The sequence below is a fragment of the Chelonoidis abingdonii genome, chromosome 1, assembly GCF_003597395.2.
Source record: "Chelonoidis abingdonii isolate Lonesome George chromosome 1, CheloAbing_2.0, whole genome shotgun sequence".
Lineage (NCBI taxonomy): Eukaryota > Metazoa > Chordata > Testudines > Testudinidae > Chelonoidis > Chelonoidis abingdonii.
Genome location: NC_133769.1, coordinates 312,199,254 through 312,218,445, shown reverse-complemented (window position 1 = coordinate 312,218,445; position 19,192 = coordinate 312,199,254). Strand labels below are relative to the sequence as shown.

The 19,192-nt window shown below is 37.9% G+C and overlaps 1 protein-coding gene across 3 annotated transcripts in view; it reads right to left on the bottom strand.

Moving 5' to 3' along the window:
• Positions 1 to 19,192, bottom strand: part of COG3 (component of oligomeric golgi complex 3) — a 49,514-nt gene that overhangs the window by 18,641 nt on the left and 11,681 nt on the right. The window contains exons 5-15 of one of the 3 annotated variants that reach the window (XM_032790380.2): positions 17,058 to 17,132; positions 16,849 to 16,941; positions 16,416 to 16,541; positions 14,348 to 14,428; positions 13,358 to 13,401; positions 12,970 to 13,096; positions 12,441 to 12,532; positions 11,487 to 11,626; positions 9,203 to 9,363; positions 3,197 to 3,302; positions 1,058 to 1,182 (exon numbers count right to left, since the gene is read on the bottom strand). In XM_032790380.2, coding sequence (XP_032646271.1) covers positions 1,058 to 1,182; positions 3,197 to 3,302; positions 9,203 to 9,363; positions 11,487 to 11,626; positions 12,441 to 12,532; positions 12,970 to 13,096; positions 13,358 to 13,401; positions 14,348 to 14,428; positions 16,416 to 16,541; positions 16,849 to 16,941; positions 17,058 to 17,132 — 1,170 coding nt within the window. The remainder of the gene's footprint in view (positions 1 to 1,057; positions 1,183 to 3,196; positions 3,303 to 9,202; positions 9,364 to 11,486; positions 11,627 to 12,440; positions 12,533 to 12,969; positions 13,097 to 13,357; positions 13,402 to 14,347; positions 14,429 to 16,415; positions 16,542 to 16,848; positions 16,942 to 17,057; positions 17,133 to 19,192) is intronic. The other 2 variants (XM_032790381.2, XM_032790382.2) reach the window with 2 other exon arrangements.

Genomic DNA, 19,192 nt, shown 5'->3' with positions numbered 1-19,192 from the left:
AATTTTTGGGGGGCGCTGCTTTTTGGCGCCCCCAAATCTTGGCACCCTAGGCAACCGCCTAGTTCGCCTAAATGGTTGCATCGGCCCTGGCTGTTGCATACTTTCATATACTTTAAGGCAGGGGTTCTCAGGAAACAAATTTGGTGGCCGCTCTCACGCTTTTTCCTAAAATACTTAATTATTTAGGAAAAACAAATAAATATGCACATAAACACATCCAAATCATTGTAACTTATTTATTGCTAACTAGTAAATCTGTTGTGAAAAGTGATATTAACAAACGTACAAGTATTGTTTTTCACAGCAGCATTACTCAGCCCTGCTAAGCCTGGGGACAAACGAAGCCCTGGATAGGGGCTCAGGGGAGGCAGCAGGGGGCTGGAGCCTGAAGCCCCCAGCCCCATAGCTGGAACCTGGACCCTGCCGCTGAGCAGCTACAGCCTGGGGCTGGATCCCGAAACCCCCTGCAGAGCCTGCTGCCCCACCACTCCAGGGCTGAAGCCCAAAGCTTAAGCCCCTCTGCCCTTGGGAAGATGGGGAATTCACGGGCTGCCTGCTCCTTCAGCATTGTACTCCAGGTGTCTCCAGAGGGGGGAAGGGCTCAACCACTGCTGGTGACCCCAGCAATGAACACCAACACAGTGCATCCAGGAGCAACAGACCACAGAATTTCACCCAATAAATTCTACATGAATCTCATAACTTGACTGAGCTGGAGCATTTTTATTTTATTTTTTTGGTCTGTAAGGTACATGACTTTTTAAACTTTACCCATTGAAAAATCTTAGTAAGATGGCAAATGCAATTTTGGACATGATTTGGTACTTACTTTATAAATTTACATGTGCAAAATCACTTGTCTTTGACCAATCGGCAATTTTCCAATTTACTTATTTTATATGAAGAGACCAGTAAAAAAGGCAACAGCTAACAAAAGATAAATATTAACATTTTACGGTTATTTTTAGACAAAAATATCTAGAATTTGTAGTATATTCTTTTCTATTTTAAATTAAAATGGTACAGTAAGATAAAAGAAGAGGAAGTTTGTGCATACATCTATACATCTGTACAGTTTAGAGAGACACACTAGAGTCCTTCTGACTGTGGGATACCACATTCCATGTAGATCTGCTGGTGAAATCATAGTCTGCAGTCTGGGATTAAGGGATTCTGCTGTACCTATTTAAAGGTAGAAAAAACACACATTAAAAAAAGTTATTACTCTTTCCTTCCATCTGAAAACAGTATGTAGTGAGTGTTATTTAATGCTGACCTCCATAGGAATGTCACACATTACAAAATTACTTTGTTTTCAAACTCCTCAGAGGGAAGAAACCTGACTTCAAGTATATACATGCACTGAGTATGCAAGCAGCTGTGTAGAGTTTGAATTCATCTTGAAAATGTACTAGGTAATCTTGAATTAGTGTATATACTCTGAAACATGTATTTAAGGAGAGGGCATACATGGTTATCAGAAAAACAAAAGCTTGCCCTCCTAAATTAAAAAATTGCTAAAAGACATTTGAAAATAACTTTGCTACCACACTCAATCTTCAGGCCATCAGGTACAGCCAGTGACCCATCCCTGAGAAAGCGTATCTTCCTTCACCCAATGACAATCATCTAATCCTTCACCCCTGGCCAATTTAACATGTACTACTGACTGCCCAAAGGAGATCTAGTTCATCCTTTGTTAAATGTATTACTTTTATAGGCATTTCTCTGGAAGTCACTGTAGTATCCTAGCTGCTAAAAGGATGTGATGCGTAACTACTGAAGAGACTTATGGGGGAGAAAAGACAGTGGACAAAATATAGGAGGGTTGCTCACAGGGCTTTAACAGGAACCCAGAGGGAGGAGAGAAAAGGAACAATATTGAATGAGTTTACTTTGCTATTCTTTCCTTGCTGTACAGTAGATGACCTGAGAAGATTTAACACAGTTGAAATACATAATTTAGAACCCACGCTAATATGACATTGTCAGCTGTTAGGACACAGAACAATGATTTTGTCATACAGATTTTATTGCAAGTCACAGTCCTGTTACAAGAGCACCCTTAATGGTGGAGGAGGTACAAAACCATCTGTGCACATTCAGATTGGGTTTCCCTAATAATTGGTGGTAGAGAGCCTCACAGAACTCATCTTTCCTCTAGATTTTGGGGCAACTACTAGTTAACCTCAGTGACAACCATTTTAAATAATAAAAAATAAAGGAAGTCAACAGAACCAGTCATGGAACAAAAGCCTACAATGTCCTGGTGTGGAGATAATCCAACAATCTCTTACAATTGTGCAGTTCCTACCATTTGCTCAAGTCTAGACTTGTGTGTTCTAGTCTAAGTCTTTGGTGTGTCAGCCTGGTATGTCCACAGTAGGAAACCATGATAAATTCATGGAATAGTGAAGACAACTGCCAGAGCTAGAAAGATACAACTGGGAAGCAGAACATTAATAAGTGAGTAAACTGTAGTAAGATGGAGGGGAAAAAAGTCATCTAGGGATTCCAGGCACATTTAAAGGCATGTAAGCAGTACTCAGGTGGAGTTCTGGTATTAACAAAATCAAATGTCACAGAATTAATTCTTTATAAATGTATAAAAACATGGATCCCAAAATAAGGTTCTAAAATTCATAGACTAAATGAATTATTGCAATAACTAGACTACAAGTTATTGAAATCAGTTAAGAAAAACATTAAAGGAAGCAATCACTGTCTGATTCTATGTTTTAAACAGGAAAACATTCTTGAACTACAACTTCCAAAATGCTCACATAATACACATGCCGGAATCATATAAAACCCATTCTTCTCATGTGAGCTCAGCTCTTTATTATATGTCATATTAAAAAAAGCTATGCTCCTTGACAACAGGAGTAAGTATTTCACAGAATGAATGTGTTTGTAGTACAGATGTGCCACAATCACCATCACAGGATTAAGGCAGATAATAAACACACTGAAAATCCAGTTCCTGAGGTTTTCCGGGAAGACAAATGTTAAAAGTTTAAATAAAAATTCTTGAGTCAAAGTTCCTTTTATGCAAGATCTTCCCAAAATTCTCCAAATACTTTAAAAAATTTTTTATTAAAGTAAATATAATTTTCTCATTATTTGCTTATCTTAATGCCCACTATGCCCATTTTACTACTTCATTTGATAATATAAAATATATTCCCAGGCATACCAGATTTAATTAGGTTGCAGGACTCTGCATCTTCTAGCCGCACATCCGAAAATGAAGCATCAGAAGGCAACTTCTTCTGTTCATCTTTTAAACTTTGTGCAATTTGCTGCAGGGGAATATATATCATGCAATTATTACATTAAACAATTTTTTTTAAAGAAGAAACTGTAACTTATGTTTACAATGTAGAAAAAAGTTGTATTAATGTGTCCAGCCTACCTGGATTTTCATGGCAAAAACAGATAACTGAACAAATGTTGCTGCTGCTAAATGGAGCTGGTCAGGAATTTTTTCCAGAATTTTTTTTTTTTGATCAGAAAATGCTAATTCATCAAAACCTAAACAGTTTGTGGGAAAGGGCTGATTCTGAATTTTCCATTGTGAAAAACATTTGAAAATTCAGAGAAGAGCTCAGCAAATGGAGTAACTTTGATTTAACACTACATTATATGAGGACTGCAAGATATTCATTTTTTCCTGCTGCTATTTGCTGTGCTGGGTTCAGCTACAACCTTAAAACAGAGATCAAGATTGTCTAAATGTGTCATTTTGACACTTTCCAAATGAAAAAGTTCCTTTGTAAGTCTAAAACTAACTGAAGTGTTTGGACAGATCCAATCCAAAAAATTCAGATTTGGGCTAGTGAAAATTTGAGTTTGTCTTTTTGTCTTGATTCAGGATGAGAAAATTTTTCAAAATCTCAAAAATTCTGCCAGACCTACAAACTAAACCTGGACTCAGTCAAGCTGGGTTTGTTCCTTCTCACGCTCCAGCACCAGTAATCAAGGTTCTGTAGGTCAGTGTAGGCCCTCTGTTACACCTGGGCAGCACTAAAGCCTTTTAATATTGGCTCAGTGACCTGTGTGATCTTATTGCCTTTAACTGGTTTGCACAAGTGTAAACAATTGAATCTCAGGTAAACAACTCTGCTGATGAGCCAGAAGAAACAGACACTGGGCTCACTTTGTTAGTTGTGTTACCTTTGTTAGGGCTAACAGAAGTAAAAGACAAAAATATGCCCCCTAAAGTAAATATAATTGCATACAAATGCATAACAGATCTATCCAGTAAAGAGGTGCCATTTCGACAGTTACTTGCCACATTTTAAGTCATTTTTCCTTGATTTAAAAAATGGCATCTCCAGTATGTAAAAAATATTCAAAGAAAGACCGAAGACAGTCGTGAATGTAAAGTGATATACCGTATATACTCATTCATAAGCCGAATATGTTTGGTAAAAAAGTGACGCATCAAAGAGTGGGGGTCAGTTTATAGATGGGTCTACACCAAAATCTGATGACTTTAAACTCTATGGAATCATTGAATTGAATATCTAATACACTGTCATTTTGTTTACCTGGAGCATCTGCAGGCATGGAGCCCCTCAGCTCCCTGTGGCCGCGGGTTCACTATTCCCAGCCAATGGTGTGCCACTTCCTGCAGTTCCCATTGGCTGCGAACGGCAAACCGCGGACACTGGAAGCTGAAGGGCTCCCTGCCTGCAGGTCCTCCAAGTAAACAAAACATCCTGACCCGCCGGCAGCTTATCCCGACGGGCCGGGAGCCAAAGTTTGCCAACTCCTGAAATATAGGGTCGGCTTATGAAAGGGTCATACAGTTTTTGCTATTTTTACCTAACCATCTTATAAACAAACGGGCTAATGAACTAGTATGTATGGTATGTTTTAATATGAGGGTGGTTTCATTAAGCAAAGTTACTGTAATTGTTACTGTTGGGCCAAAATACATAAATATATTCACGTACTGTGAAAGAAATATTCTTTATATTTTTGAAGTATGAAAACCAACAACATGGAGAATGAAAAATCTATTCATAAATGCACTGGGCAAATAGAGCAACTCTGACTTAATATTGTATTACATGAAGATTGTGAGATATTCATTTTTTTTATTGCTGTTTACTGTGCTGGGTTCAGGTAAGACCTTAAAATAGAGGTTAACATCTACATTTAACAGAATGCAAGCTCTGAGGTGTAGAGAATCTATTTGTTTACATAGTCTGGAAGGTGCCACAGAATCATAGAAATATAGCGCTGAAAGGGACCCTGGCAGAGACAGGACCTAGACTTTCCCTGACAGGCTTGTCTAACCTTTTCTTAAAAACCTCCACTAACAGGGATTCTCTTTGTAACCTGTTCCAGTGCTTAACTAGCCTTACAGTTAGAAAGCTTTTCCTAATATGCAACCTAAATCTCCTTTGCTTCAGATTAAGCTGATCACTTCTTTTCCTACCTTCAGTGGACATGGAGAACAATTGATCACGGTCCTCTCTATAACAGTAACATATTTGAAGGCTTATCGGGTACCTCTTAGTCTTTTCTTCTCAAGACTGAACATCCCCCCTTTTTTAACCTTTCCTCATAGGTCAGGCTTTCTAAAACTTTTATCATTTTTGTTACTCTGCCCTTGACTTCCAATTTGTCCTCACCTTTCTTAAAGTGTGCCCTCCAAAACTGGACACAATACTCCAGTTGAGGCCTCGCCAGTGCTGAGTGGAGCAGAACGAATACCTCCAAGTCTTACATATGACACTCCTGTTAATACACTCCAGAATGATATTTGCTTTTTCTTGTAACAGCATCACATTGTTGGCTCATATTCAACTTGTGATCCATCATAACACACACTCACCCCAATCCTTTTATGCAGTACAACTACCTTCCAGTTACTCCTCACCTTGTATTTGGATATTTGATTTTTCCTTTTTAAGTGTAGAACTTTGCACTTGTCTGTACTGAATTTTACTGCATTGATTTCAGACCAAGTCTCTAATTTATCAATTTTGAATTATCATCTTGTCCTCCAAAGTGCTTGCAAGCCCTCTCAGCTTGGTGTCATGAGCAGATTTTATTTGCATACTCTCCATCCATTATTCAAGTCATTCATTAAAATGTTGAATAGTACTGGAAATGGGACAGACTCCGGTGGGAGTTCATTAGACATACCTTCCCACTGTGATAGTGAACCATTAATAACTACTGACTATGGTTTTTCAAACAGTTATGCATGCATTTTATAGTAATTTCATCTAGACTACATGTTTCTAGTTTGCTTATGAGAATGTCATATGGATTGTGTCCTTACTGCTTCCTTGTAACCCTATTAGCCTTAGGTGCTTACAAATTATTGTTTGATGATTTGTTCCAGCATCTTTCCAGGTATCTAAGCTAGGCTGACTGGTCTATAATTTCCCAAGTTCTCTTTGTTTCTCTTTTTAAAGATAAGTACTATATTTGCCCTTCTCAAGTCCTCTGGGACCTCACCGTTCTCCATGAGTTCTCGAAAATAATGCCTAATGGTTCCAAGATTGCTTCATCTAGTTCCTTAAGAACCCTAGGGTGAACTTCATGAAGTCCTGCCAACTTGAATACAACTAACTTATCTAAATATTCTTTAACCTATTCTTTTCCTATTTTGGTTTGTGTTTCTTCATCCCTTCTATTAAAATTGTGTTAAGCAGAACTCTGGTACTGTAGAAGAGTATATAATTAAAGATACAACGTCAACTAAAAATGGAGGTTGTGGAGAACCAAGTGAAACCTTTTTTTGTTTAAATCTTCAGATTTGTACGTGGAAAAAGGGCAAAAGTGAGGATAGCAAAACTTGATTTTTGTTTAGCACTTTTTAACTAAACACAATTTTTTAAGGTGCTTTGTTTATCAAGATTTTTTAACTGAACACTTTCCAGTTTGCCAATATTCATCTATTACAGAGATTTGGACAATTGGTCCAATTAGGAATCAGCTGTTCAAATTTGACCCATGGAACCTGATTCAACATTTCAGTAGATTCCATGCAGATCATAATTTATGGGACAGGTTTGTTCAGCTTTAGTTAAGTTTGGGCACTGCTTTCTGTTTAAAGGTGGACAATTCTCAGTATTCTAAAATCCACATGCTGATTTGGATTGTTTACTCGTAGAAATGTTATCAGCGGGTGGCATCAGAGAAGTATCTTTAGCTCATTCTTCACAAGAAATCAGCAAAAGACTCTCCAGACTCTGCTTAGCACTTTGAAGTCCTGTTACAGTGCTGCACTTTAGTACTTCAAACTATTTGTCAGATTGGCAGCAGCCATTTGAAAGTGGAAAAAGGACATTTGAGCAAAGAGCTTAAAACATGCTCTTTCACTGCATTTTAAGCATTACATTTGAATAATTCATTTACTTAGACGTAATCATTGCTCTCCAAATATTCAAAGTTTGAGGTTTAAAAGTGATTAGAATCACAATGACAGACACATCAGGACATGTAAGAAGTGTAAACTTTATCTATCAGTGAAATTAAGTGTAAACCTCTTCTTCTCTATAAATGATCAGCCACAGAATCTCAATTAGCGTATTATCAGTAAGACAGACCTTGGCTACACTAGAAAGCTGTACTGTTTTAGTTATACTGCTATAGTTAGAGTGGTAAAAAATACCCTCCCTGCCAAGCGTGACGGTAGTTATATCAGGATAAAGGTATCTTATACCGGTATAGCTATCCATGTATAGGAAGAGGAATAACTATACTGGTTTAAAAGTCACCTGTATTCCCACATACCTTTATAACTGCATCCACTAGGGCTTACAGTATAATAATTTCGGTTAAAAAAGACAGCTAACTAAAATCGTTATATCGGTAAAACCTGACTGTAGATTAGGCTTGAATGGATTCATCACATTTAACAACGTTTTTTTAAAAAAGGCATTATACTTTATGGGAAGGCATAATGATACTATATGTATAAGGATAATATGTTCACAAATATGAACATCATAACTACTTTTATACAATCCTGGGCATTTTGTGTTTACTACTTATGCTTGAACAATAATATTGTAAGACGTTTTATACTGGTGAGAAAACATTCAAGATTATAGGAACACGGATAGGGCATTGAACAGGACACTTCTTATAAAGCTTTGTCAGTTTCAAGAACAGAGTTGTAAAAAAAATTACGTACAGCTTTAATAAATTTATTTCTCCTGTCCAAGGCAAGCATTTGTACAACTTAAACCTACAGTAACATGCACCAACCCACTGTTCACAAAAAACTGCCTCTGAGGATGTTTCAGTAGCAGTAAGTCTGATGATGTCATCTGTGCTGTTAGGTCAGTTGGAAAATAAAATGGACTAAAAGTTACAATCTTACAAACACAATGGCCAAGTAAGGCAAGGGTCCAGTCAAATCCTTTAACATTCTGAGCTCTCATTGCCAAATTAGCATCAGCAATCGCTCTTTTTACTATGACTTACCCCTTTAATAAAATATCAATTTTTAATATGCCTTAAATTATGTATTAAGTTCACTGTTTTCTTCATATCCAAAAGATTTTTTAAACCATTCTTTGACAAGATATTGACATTATGAGTCATTTACCTGAGATCTTGTATTAATTATACTAATTTATTTTAAATTATAAGTAAAATTATCATTTTAATTCTTTCTGGCAGGACCCGTGTGAAGAGCATGAACTTATCCTGCAGGGAGCTGAGAATGGCTGTTATGAATAGCTAGAGACAGTAGCTACTTGAAAGAGAAAGTTATTGGGAACTACTACTGACCTAACAAATTCATCTTTGAAGCTTTTTTAAAGCCAGTATCTGCCCAGCAACTTTGAAAACAAAATATCAGCTAACTGTGTTCATTCATAGAATTTATCCTACAATTCAGTACATTTAACTCCAACTTTCCATTGACAAAAACAAAAATCAAGAACATCTAAATAAACAAACAGAAATTGTTTAAAGAGAAGTTAGAAGCACCACAATACACACTACCGCGGTGTTGAAAACTGTGGCCAGATTCACTTAACTTGATCTAAGATACGTTATACTATCTGATTTCAGGGCCAAAGATTAATCAATGGATGCCACGCTGATGATGTCAATGCTTTAAAATACATATATAAACAGAAAAATCCTGTTTGCCGTGCTCTTCACTATATAATTGCATATGATGTATAACTAGGAAAACAAATTAAGCAAACTGATACTATACCTCCATCATTTCCAATTTATCCGGATATGCAAGATCCCCAGGAGCAGGCTTGTAGCCTATGATGTCTGTCTGAATGTAGATGAATGTCCTGTAGACAAGACGTTCTTGTACATCCTCTAACATCTGCTGGACACCAGCAGCAAATGCACCTAGTTGTTCTGCTGACAAAAGAACATCAATACAATTGCTCATTAATTACATCTAGAAAAGTAATGTTTAAAAAGAACTTTTGAGTTTCATACTTTGTCACAAATTAATTTATTTGCTGCAAAGGAAGTCAGGCCCAAATAACATTTGAAGAGCTGCATGCTGAGTGGTTTGTTACAAACCATGAATTCTTGTGCTCTTAACTACAGCGCTGCCAGTGACTTGCTATGTGGTGTAGAGCCAGTCACTTTCAGCTCTCTCTCTCTGCCTAAGATTGCCCCATACGCAAACTGGGAATATGACAGAACATACCATATTATAGTTTAAGTATGCTGATGTTTCAGGAGATGCTAAAAATATGTCAAAATGAAGATTTTGCCTACATACTAAAAATATGCCCTAGATTAGTTTTGTCATATACACAGCACAGTATTACCACGTGGACTGAAAAGAGCTACATGTAATTTAGCCTACCTACCTCAATAAGACATTTGTATGTACTTATTGATCCAAGCAGAAGCAGCTTAAATCAAAATATCAGCTCTATGTTTAAATGGTAAAACCAGTAAGTAAAAGTTAGCCCAGAGGCTACTCTGCAAAGTTATTGTGTTTTGGTTTTGATAGTGTGAGGGATCAGGGCCAAAATTCTGCTCTTCGGAAAGTAAATTAACTTATCTTCACAACCCCAGAGATAGACAGCCACTCTGATTTGTGCTGTGGTGAAAAAAAAGTCTTTATTACAGGTTCAACACCTGCTCTTTCAGCATACGTGAGACAGCTCACAATACACACATCCAACGTTCTCAAATCAGGAAAAAAACAGATTTGACATTACTGATACTTCTAAAGTAAAACAGTCTGCATATTTTTTCATATGCAATTATATACTACAAGGCAATGGAAATCTGAAAAGGTCCTGAAGGCATATGGCCCAGAGTTCATAAGTTTCACAGTGAGCCACAGATGAAGAACTAGTCCCTAACAGGAATGGTTTGATATTTACCAGAGGTGGTTTTACCAGGTAAAATCATGATTTTTACCACCTCAATTTAAGGCATTTTCTATTATGAAAACGGGTTCATTATTTCACACCTTACACTTTGTTTTAGTTACATAAGACAATAGGATTCATAGCTTAATTTAGGATTATACAAATAAAAAGTAAAACTGCAGTGGGTGTAATATTAATATATATAAAATTATAATACTGAACATCAGAATGTCTGTACACATTTTGGGTTCAGTATCTTCTCAAGGAAGCTATAATGTGTCATGATTCATTTCAGTTTTCAATATTACATAAACAAAAGTCAAAAACATTTCAATATATGAAAACAACAACAATGCAGAGTTCTAGGCTTGAAGCATTAAGCAATCACAAGCATGAAGAGTTGCAGATCACCAGTCCAGGTCCATCTGACCTTGCAGCAGCCTACAGCAGAAGACCAACTTTGATGTTGTGGATAGATTGAGCTCATTCCTCAGTTTTGAATGGATATATCCAAAGTTGAAAAGATTCATTCTATGCTTGCTGAACTTGCTGGACATTGATGCAATTATTTTTCCCAGTTTAAACTGGGTTTAAGTGGAATTTACCAGCATCATGTCCTAAGCTAGCTTTTTTCCCCAGGAAATTGCCAACCCCGGTTCCTACATGAATAATAAGACTTCAACAAACAAAAACAAAAAAACACACACACACACCTCCCACTGGAATCCCTGACTAGATATAAAGTATAACATATACTATTCCTTTCACTGCACTCTATAGCACTAGTCCTGTACCCTACAAGTGCACAAATTGATCTGCGTAATTCCATTGACATCAACATGGTTAGTTGTGAGAATAAAGTTATACACATGTATAAGCATTTGCAGGATCAAGGCCTGTTGTAAAATCAAAATGTAGCAAGAATCTCTAGAACACCCCTTGTATACTCATTTCAATGAAGAAATGTTTTTAAATAAATTGTTTACCATAATGTAACCAAACAGGACAAAGTTCATTTAAAATAATCATGTGTCACCTTTGACATGTTTAGCATATAAAAAACACCCACATCCGGTCTCCTATAAAGTTTAGTAGTTTCTAACACTGATTAACACCACAATCACTCATTTTTCACCTATGTATTACCATTGTTCTGTACATGGTCTTCAAGCATCTCATTTTTGAGAATTCCACAGAGTTCAGACAAAGTTTCTAAGTGAATAACATGGATGATCAATGGCCTGAAGACATCATATAATGAGACACACAATTTCTCCAAAAGTTCACTAGAAGAAAGATAAAATGTATAATATTGTTAAAAAAACATTTCCAGGATACCAAAATATGACACTAAGATCATGTTACAGAAAGGACTAGTTCCTGTATGCCAGCACCAATAAACTGTTTTCAGCATAACGTATCCTAATTTTAATCCAACTGACGTTACCATTCATAACAGAATTATATAAAATCTACACTGAAGATAGCTAATCTCAGACCAATTTACAACAATCTGGCCTCTTTTCTCCTTAGAACTGATGTGTTGCTTTTGACAGCACAGTTCTATAATTAAGCCCTACTTAAGAGTATTGAAGCCGCAGCCAGCACATTCCTCAGCCCGCAGCGCTTCCCACAGCCCCCATTGGCCTGGGACAGCGAACCGCAGCCAGTGGGAGCCGCGATCTGCCCAACCTGCTGACACGGCAGGTAAACAAACTGGCCCAGCCCACCAGAGTGCTTACCCTGACAAGCTGCATGTCAGATGTTGCCGACCCCTGTGTTATACAATAAGTATCATCAGAGGTCAGATTAGGCAGTGTTGAGGTGGCATAGACTAATATTTTTTCCTGATGGTTCCTGTTTTGTGCTCCAGAATCAAAGCTTGAATTTAAATGTTTTTAAGTCTCTAGCCCTTATGATTCTGAAGATAATCTTAAACTCTGCGGTCCACCGAACCTGCCGACATGGCATATAAACAAACTGGCCCAGCCCACCAGGGTGCTTACCCTGGTGAGCCGCGTGCCAGAGGTTGTCGACCCCTGGTATAACACTACAGTAGGCATGGTATGCAATAAAACAAGAACAGTATATACCACCTACTCCAATTTTGGTGTTGGTTTTGTGAAAAACTCATTGTAAAGCTGGTGTTCATCCTGGCATACATGGACCATAAAGGCACAGCCACTTCGTACCTGCATTTAATAAAAACAAATATTTAATTAACAAATTGTATCCTTCTTGCATGTACATTGAAAGTCATGCTACAGATAAGACTAATCTGGAGTTTAATCTCCCAGCAGTTCAAAAGTACACTATGTTAAAAACGAGGTACTAGATCTCTAGCACAGATTTTGCAGAACAAGAGAAGGCTCCTTGGAAAACTTTTTGTTTTTGCATACGCTGGGCAAAGTTTAAAAGAGAACCATTTTTTTCCATGTCACTTTGTGAGAAGCAGCAGAGATTTTACAAGGGGGGGGGGGACTTTTCTGAAAACTGGACAAAGTTTCACACTAATAAAATTTCTGGAAACCAGTCATTTTATCCAAGACCGGTTGGATCTAGAAAGGAAATTGAGTTTTGCTAAAGAAATCGGGAAACACACAAAAAACCCCACCACTAAGATTCTTACCAGCGCACAATGATCTCTGTTGTTCTGACTGGTTAACTCCGTTACAGTATTAGCAATACTAGGGCCTAGCAAGTGTTCCCGCTGAGCAAGGTAACATTGATGGATTTCACTCAGAAGTTGCTGGTACCTAGCCAAAAACAAAAACAAAAAACCCCCAAACAACCGTGTACAAGAGATTTAGATTTTCAGGTCACCATTGGCAGTATTGTAACTTTTCTGCTACACAGTCTCAAAACAAAACAAAGTTATTAGTTGTCGTCCGTCCTCCCCCCTTTTGCCCTCCCGAAAAAAACGGTATTTTTTTAACTCAATATTTTAACGGAGGTAAAATATTCCAAGCTTCCAGAATTTCAAACACTTGAAAATAACCGTATTACATTATACTCACTCTGGCATCTTCTCAGCTCTTTGCTCTATTTGCTCAATAAGAGTCTATATTGAAAAAGAAGAAAAAAATCCATGAACTCCAAGCACATTAAGGATGGACAAAAATTACTTTTAAATTAAAAAGATCTGTCTTAAATTTAAATATTTTTCTTTTCAAAAATACACCTGTTTAAAATTACTTTTGAAATTATGACAACCTACATTAAGGTTTAAGATGACTATAACCTATTAAAATCAATTAAACCACAAAATATTAGAGCAGTATGTTTTTTCCTGAAGTTTTAAAGAAAGTCCAACCAATGAACTGGTGGAAGACACTGGCTAAGCACTTGGAACAAGAGTTTGTTGCTAAACCAGCTTTTGACACGGTAGTAGGCTCTTCTGTAGATGGAGAGAGAATATTTTCTTCATTCTGGTTTATTCAACTCATTCATTTCAATGTTTAGTTTGTTCAAAGCTGAGAAAAATTAAGAATTGGAAAAACAAAAACAGAAAAGCTTGTTTCCCTCTCCCAATCTATCAAAAATGAGGTGAGAGTTTGAGATCCACTAATTCTAAAGTCTTGAAAGATGTGGTGACCAGAAACAATCACATTAATTTCCCAGATACAAATAATATTTCCCTTGTTTAATAATTCAGTTTTAAATGCAAAACATACTTTGATACTTACACAAGAAAAAAAGTATAAGAACATTTAAAGGTGATTTTATTTAACTAATAACAAACAATTTTAAAATGCTGTTGGTGTATTTTTAATTTAATTCCAATTTCCATCCAAAACATGGTTTGCCACAAATAATGGGTAAAAAAATTAATGTTCGTCATCTAGTAAATAAGAAATGCATCATTCACCATTTTCTAACATAGGAAGGTAGATCTGAACATTATCCTTAAAACAGGTATAAAATGCAATCCACATATTAACATTAACAATGAATTTAAAACTCATTTTATGGCTTCACTATCAGCTATTAATTACCAAGCTACTTACTCTAACTTTGGGAGCAGCAGCTCTGAATTTTACGTAAAATAGTGTAAAGGCATTGTCAGAATTTGGCACAGATGAAGGATCCTGAAAAGAGAAAAAACAAATTGATAAATAAGATTCCTCTATATTTAGCTGATAGTATCAACTGGCTGAGACATTTAAGCTTTTGAGGAACTGTTTTGTGAAATTTTTGCACTTTTATGACCTTTTTATGCTTTTTTATTCAGTGTGCCAAAGGCTGTCACTCTCTAAAAGCTCAGATAAACCCAGTTGGGAGAGCAATATTCAAGACCAGAGCAGCAAGGGTTAGAATATTTATTGCACACTTTCATTTTTACTTCTCTCCCTTCTTCTCCACTAAAAAACAGTCACAATGCCATTTCCTCTGAAACCTGCCAATGCTGTTCCACTGATTAACCAGCAATGATAAATGGAAACCTAACTTCTATCCTGGAAAACCTGGAACTGAAAGGTTGAGTTAACATTCAACTCTCTCTCACCCAAGCCTGAACTGGGCTTCCTTGAGTCTCAGGCATTTGCCTTGCCCTCTATGGCTCAGCTCAGTGCAGAGCAAGAGCTTTTACCTGTTCTAGTAATAGACCAGAACGGAGAGCAGAAAAAAGAGCCTACCATTTTGAATACCTTCTGGATATTTAGCCACCAGCTCACCTCCCTCTCAGGCCACTCCACAAGCGCGGAGCAGCATTCAGCCTGTGACATGGAGAGGGCAAAAAGTATCCCCATCTCTAACTCTTCTTTAACCATCCCCTGGAGCAGTCTGTCTGTGCTCCCACAAATAGAGACCACCACACTGGTTCCCTGTCCCTGTGCCACTGGGAGACAGACAGAAGACTTTCAGAGAGAAAGCAGGAGAGACTGCAAATAGCAGGCTAGCCCCAATGAATTTCTTCTCATAGAAGCATATGAATTGCCTTACTGGATTGGACCTGTGGGCCATCTAATCTACTATCCTATCTCAGAAGCCACACTAGATGCTTCAGAGGAAAGTGAAAAAAAAACCCACTGTAGAAGGATATGGGGTAATCTGCCCTCTCCTCCCCCATGAAGGTCTCATTCATAATCCCCAATAGCTACAGATTGACTTAAACCTTGAAACATGAAGTTTTGCCTCTCTTCTAGTATCTTTTTTGTTAGCATTAACTAGTATAACTCTGAACATTCTTGTTATTCATATAACTGTCCAATCCCTCTTTTCATCTAGCTAAATCCTTAGCCTCGCAGGGTCCCAGAGCTTGGCGCCAGCCCAAGCCTGAACACCTACCCTGCAATTTTACAGCCCCACAGCTTACACAAGCCAGTCATGGGTGCTATACTGTGGTGCAGATGTATCCCTAGAGTACGTACGCTGCAAAAAAAAGGTCTACAGCAGTGAGTCCTAGAGCCCACGAAAACCAATTCGGGCTCATTGAGTTCATGTTACAGGGCTAAAAACAACGGTGTCGACATTCAGGCTCGAGCTGAAGCCTGGGGTCTGAAACCCAACAAGGCAGGTTGGTCTCAGAGCCTGGGTTCCAGCCCGAGGGCAGGCTCTGAGACCCACGCCCCCTGATGGGTTTCAGAGCCCAGGCTCCAACCCAACTGTCTACATTGCTGTTTTTAGCCCCACAGCACAAGCCCAACTCAGCTGACCCAGGCTGTGAGACTAGTTGCGTGGGTCTGGGTATTTTGCATTGTAGACAGATCCTTGGTTTGCAGGGGATATAGGAGGGAGACACTGGAGAGAGATCAGAAAAGCAGTGAGACTGAGGAATTGGGGAATAAGTGAGATTCTTGGGACGAGGAGACGAGAAAGGAAGAAGCTGGAAAAAATGCCTATGAGTGCGACCCCCATATAAGTTAAAAAAAAAAACAAACACTTTTTTAAATATTTAACACTATTATAAATTCTGGAGGTGAAGCGGGCCTCAAGGTGGAGGCTGCAGCTCTCACCCCCCAAGTAATAACCTTGTGACCCCCTGAGGAGTCACAATCCCCAGTTTGAGATCCCCTTGTCTAGGGTTACGACAAATACATCAGACTAATTAAGTTAGTACCTGCTTAACCAACTTACCCTTTTTATCAACTGGCTTGTGAGGTTCTGTAGTGTGTTCACAGTGTATGTTTTCATAAGGTGCATAGCTTTAGAAAGACATTGTTTAAACTTAACCAAATACACGGGATAATCTTTAAAATTAGGCTGTAGAGAATAAAGAAAAGCATTTTAAATGTGGCAGTAATGGTAGACATAAAAAAACACTTTTAAAAGAAAAAGTAATAGGCAAAAAGTATCTAATGGAAGCTAACTGTTGTAGGTTTATAACCTTAAGCAAAAGTGGACTAAAAGTATGCAGATGAGATACATTTTAAGGAGCAGACAGTGTCATCCTTGCCTTTTTTTCCCCTCTGTAAAAATAAATACATCTAGAAAAATCCAAAATAACTAGAATATGTATCTCTAAAGTGTTAAGATTTAATTTAAAAATACAAAATGTTAAGTTACTTACGTGTGATGAAATATATGTAATACAATCATCAAGCTTAGCCAGCATAGGTATAAATCCTTCACTGTTCACAGACAATGTGGGGGAACTTAATTTCTTTAAAAAACAAAATACATCAATCAGAAGAAATAACTAATTTTGGTCACAGAACTGAGGTGATTAATATAGTCTACTAGACTTTCTAAGATTATAAGAAATAAAACAACACTTACTGTGTTAATATTTTCTAGTTCATTAAAATAAGAGAGTTTCTGTTGGATATTTTCAGCCAGGTCAACGAGTTCTGACTGTTCAAACAGAGCAAATAAAAGATTGCAAGTAACTTAATGAACAATTTAGGTTTCAAATAAGACGCTTAAAAAATTAGATCATATTTTGCTAGCTACATAATAGACCACCAAAAAATTTGCCAAAGGCAGAAATCTTGTCATGTTCTAAACTCTGAATTAGAAAAAGAAATGTTACCACTAAATGCTGTTCTCGAGTGTATTGTCTTTACAGACGCACAATCTAGGGGTCTTGCAGTATTCTGAAGGAGCCATAGAATCTTTTCAAGTAGTAAGAATATTAAATGGTATTCTGAAGCACTTCAGGATCCCAACATTCTTTAAAAATATACCATGCATACATTCCTATCTTCAGTTCCTTTATCCCTCAAAAGCATCCAAAAATAGGACTCAGAAGAAGTCACTGAAGATCAGCAGAAGCAGCAGGTTTGGAGAATATCATTTACTTTTACATAATCCTGCTTCCCTCAACATCAGAATTGTTTACTGATTTCTAAGCAGTTGCACTTGTGCAAAGCCACAGAATGCAATGGGGGTGTTTACACAAGGGTCACTGAGGGCATAAATTTAAACAATGGGTGGATGGTGCTCATTGAGAGCATATTTTGCTCTGCAGAACCCTATTATGGGCGGTGATATGGGATAAGGAATGAAAGCAGTTTGACTAATATCTCAGACTTAGTTTGCAGTGCTGACAAAAAAAATCTGTATGCAGTGTTGTTGCAGCAATGGTGTAGCCATGTTGGCGGATGAGGTAATATCTTTTATTGGACCAACTTCTGCTGGTGAGACAGACTGTTTTTTAGAGTCTGTGTAAGCTTAAAAGCTTGTCTCTCTCACCAACAGAAGTTGGTCCAATAAAAGATATTACCTGACCTTGTTTCTTTAAATATTATATTCTGAGCACTTGCTCTTGAAGTCAGCTGGATATCAAACAAACACAGAACCCCTCATAATGCTGTTTATGTGGCATCACTTTTCAGAGTAGTATCAGTTTAGCTATAACAACCTTGGACAATTTTCGTTAATGTTTCATGACCATTTTGTCTGAGAGGAACATGATGTAAGATGAGAATCAGCTATAACAGCCTACAACTCATTTAGTTTTCTGGCTGCTTTCAAACAGAGGAAGTTTAAACAATATTTCCATAAATGTTCAAACAGTAATGTCATCAGTCTGCTGACAACTAAATTGAAACTTGAATGACTTGTGGGTTTATGAATAAGCAAGAAGAGTTTATGAGACCTTTTAAAAATCTTTTACTAAAGGGGTGCAAAATATAAAGGGCAGACCCCAGCTGGGAAATGGTTGGCAGAAATAGCTGCTAAATAAACCTGTATAAATGACAAACCTTAAGCCAAATTTTTCACAGGTAAACAGTCCAAAAAAGAGGAATGAAAAAAAGTCTTAGGATGTTCCTTTAATTAGGTGGCTACTGAAGAAAATATTTCCACATTAAAACATATGACTTTCTAGTGAATGGTTCACTCAATTCTAACATTACCTTTCTAATTTCAGAAAAGTGTTTTCACTAGAGACTCTCGTCTACAACTCCCAGGGACCACAGTGAAGAGACTAGAGAATGCTACTCTTGTTCTGTTTCTTCCTCTGAACCAAGGACCCCCTGAAAAAGCCCCCCACACTCATCCCCCCCGCCAAGCCCCATCCCTCACTCCCACATTCCCCTCCGCTGAGCCCTAACGACCTTCAACTGGACCCCTCTGCAGAGTCCCATTGCCCCTGCACCCAGAACTGCCCCAACAAAACCCTATACATGCAGATGCCCCCACACTCAGGCCCCCCATTGAGCCACCTGAACCTAGACTGCCCCACACAGAACCCTCTCACCACGCACCTCGATCCACCCTCACTAAGCCCCTCCATACTTGGATCCTGCTGGGCTGAGCCTGCCTACCCACACCTGGTGTACCTGGCGTGGAGAGGCAGACCCCTGGTGTGTTTCTGAGACAGGTCTGACCCTTGTTCTGTGTCTGAGTCCGAGTCTGTGTCCCAGGGTAAGGGGGGGCTGCAGGGTGATCTTCCACCTCCATGCAGCCAC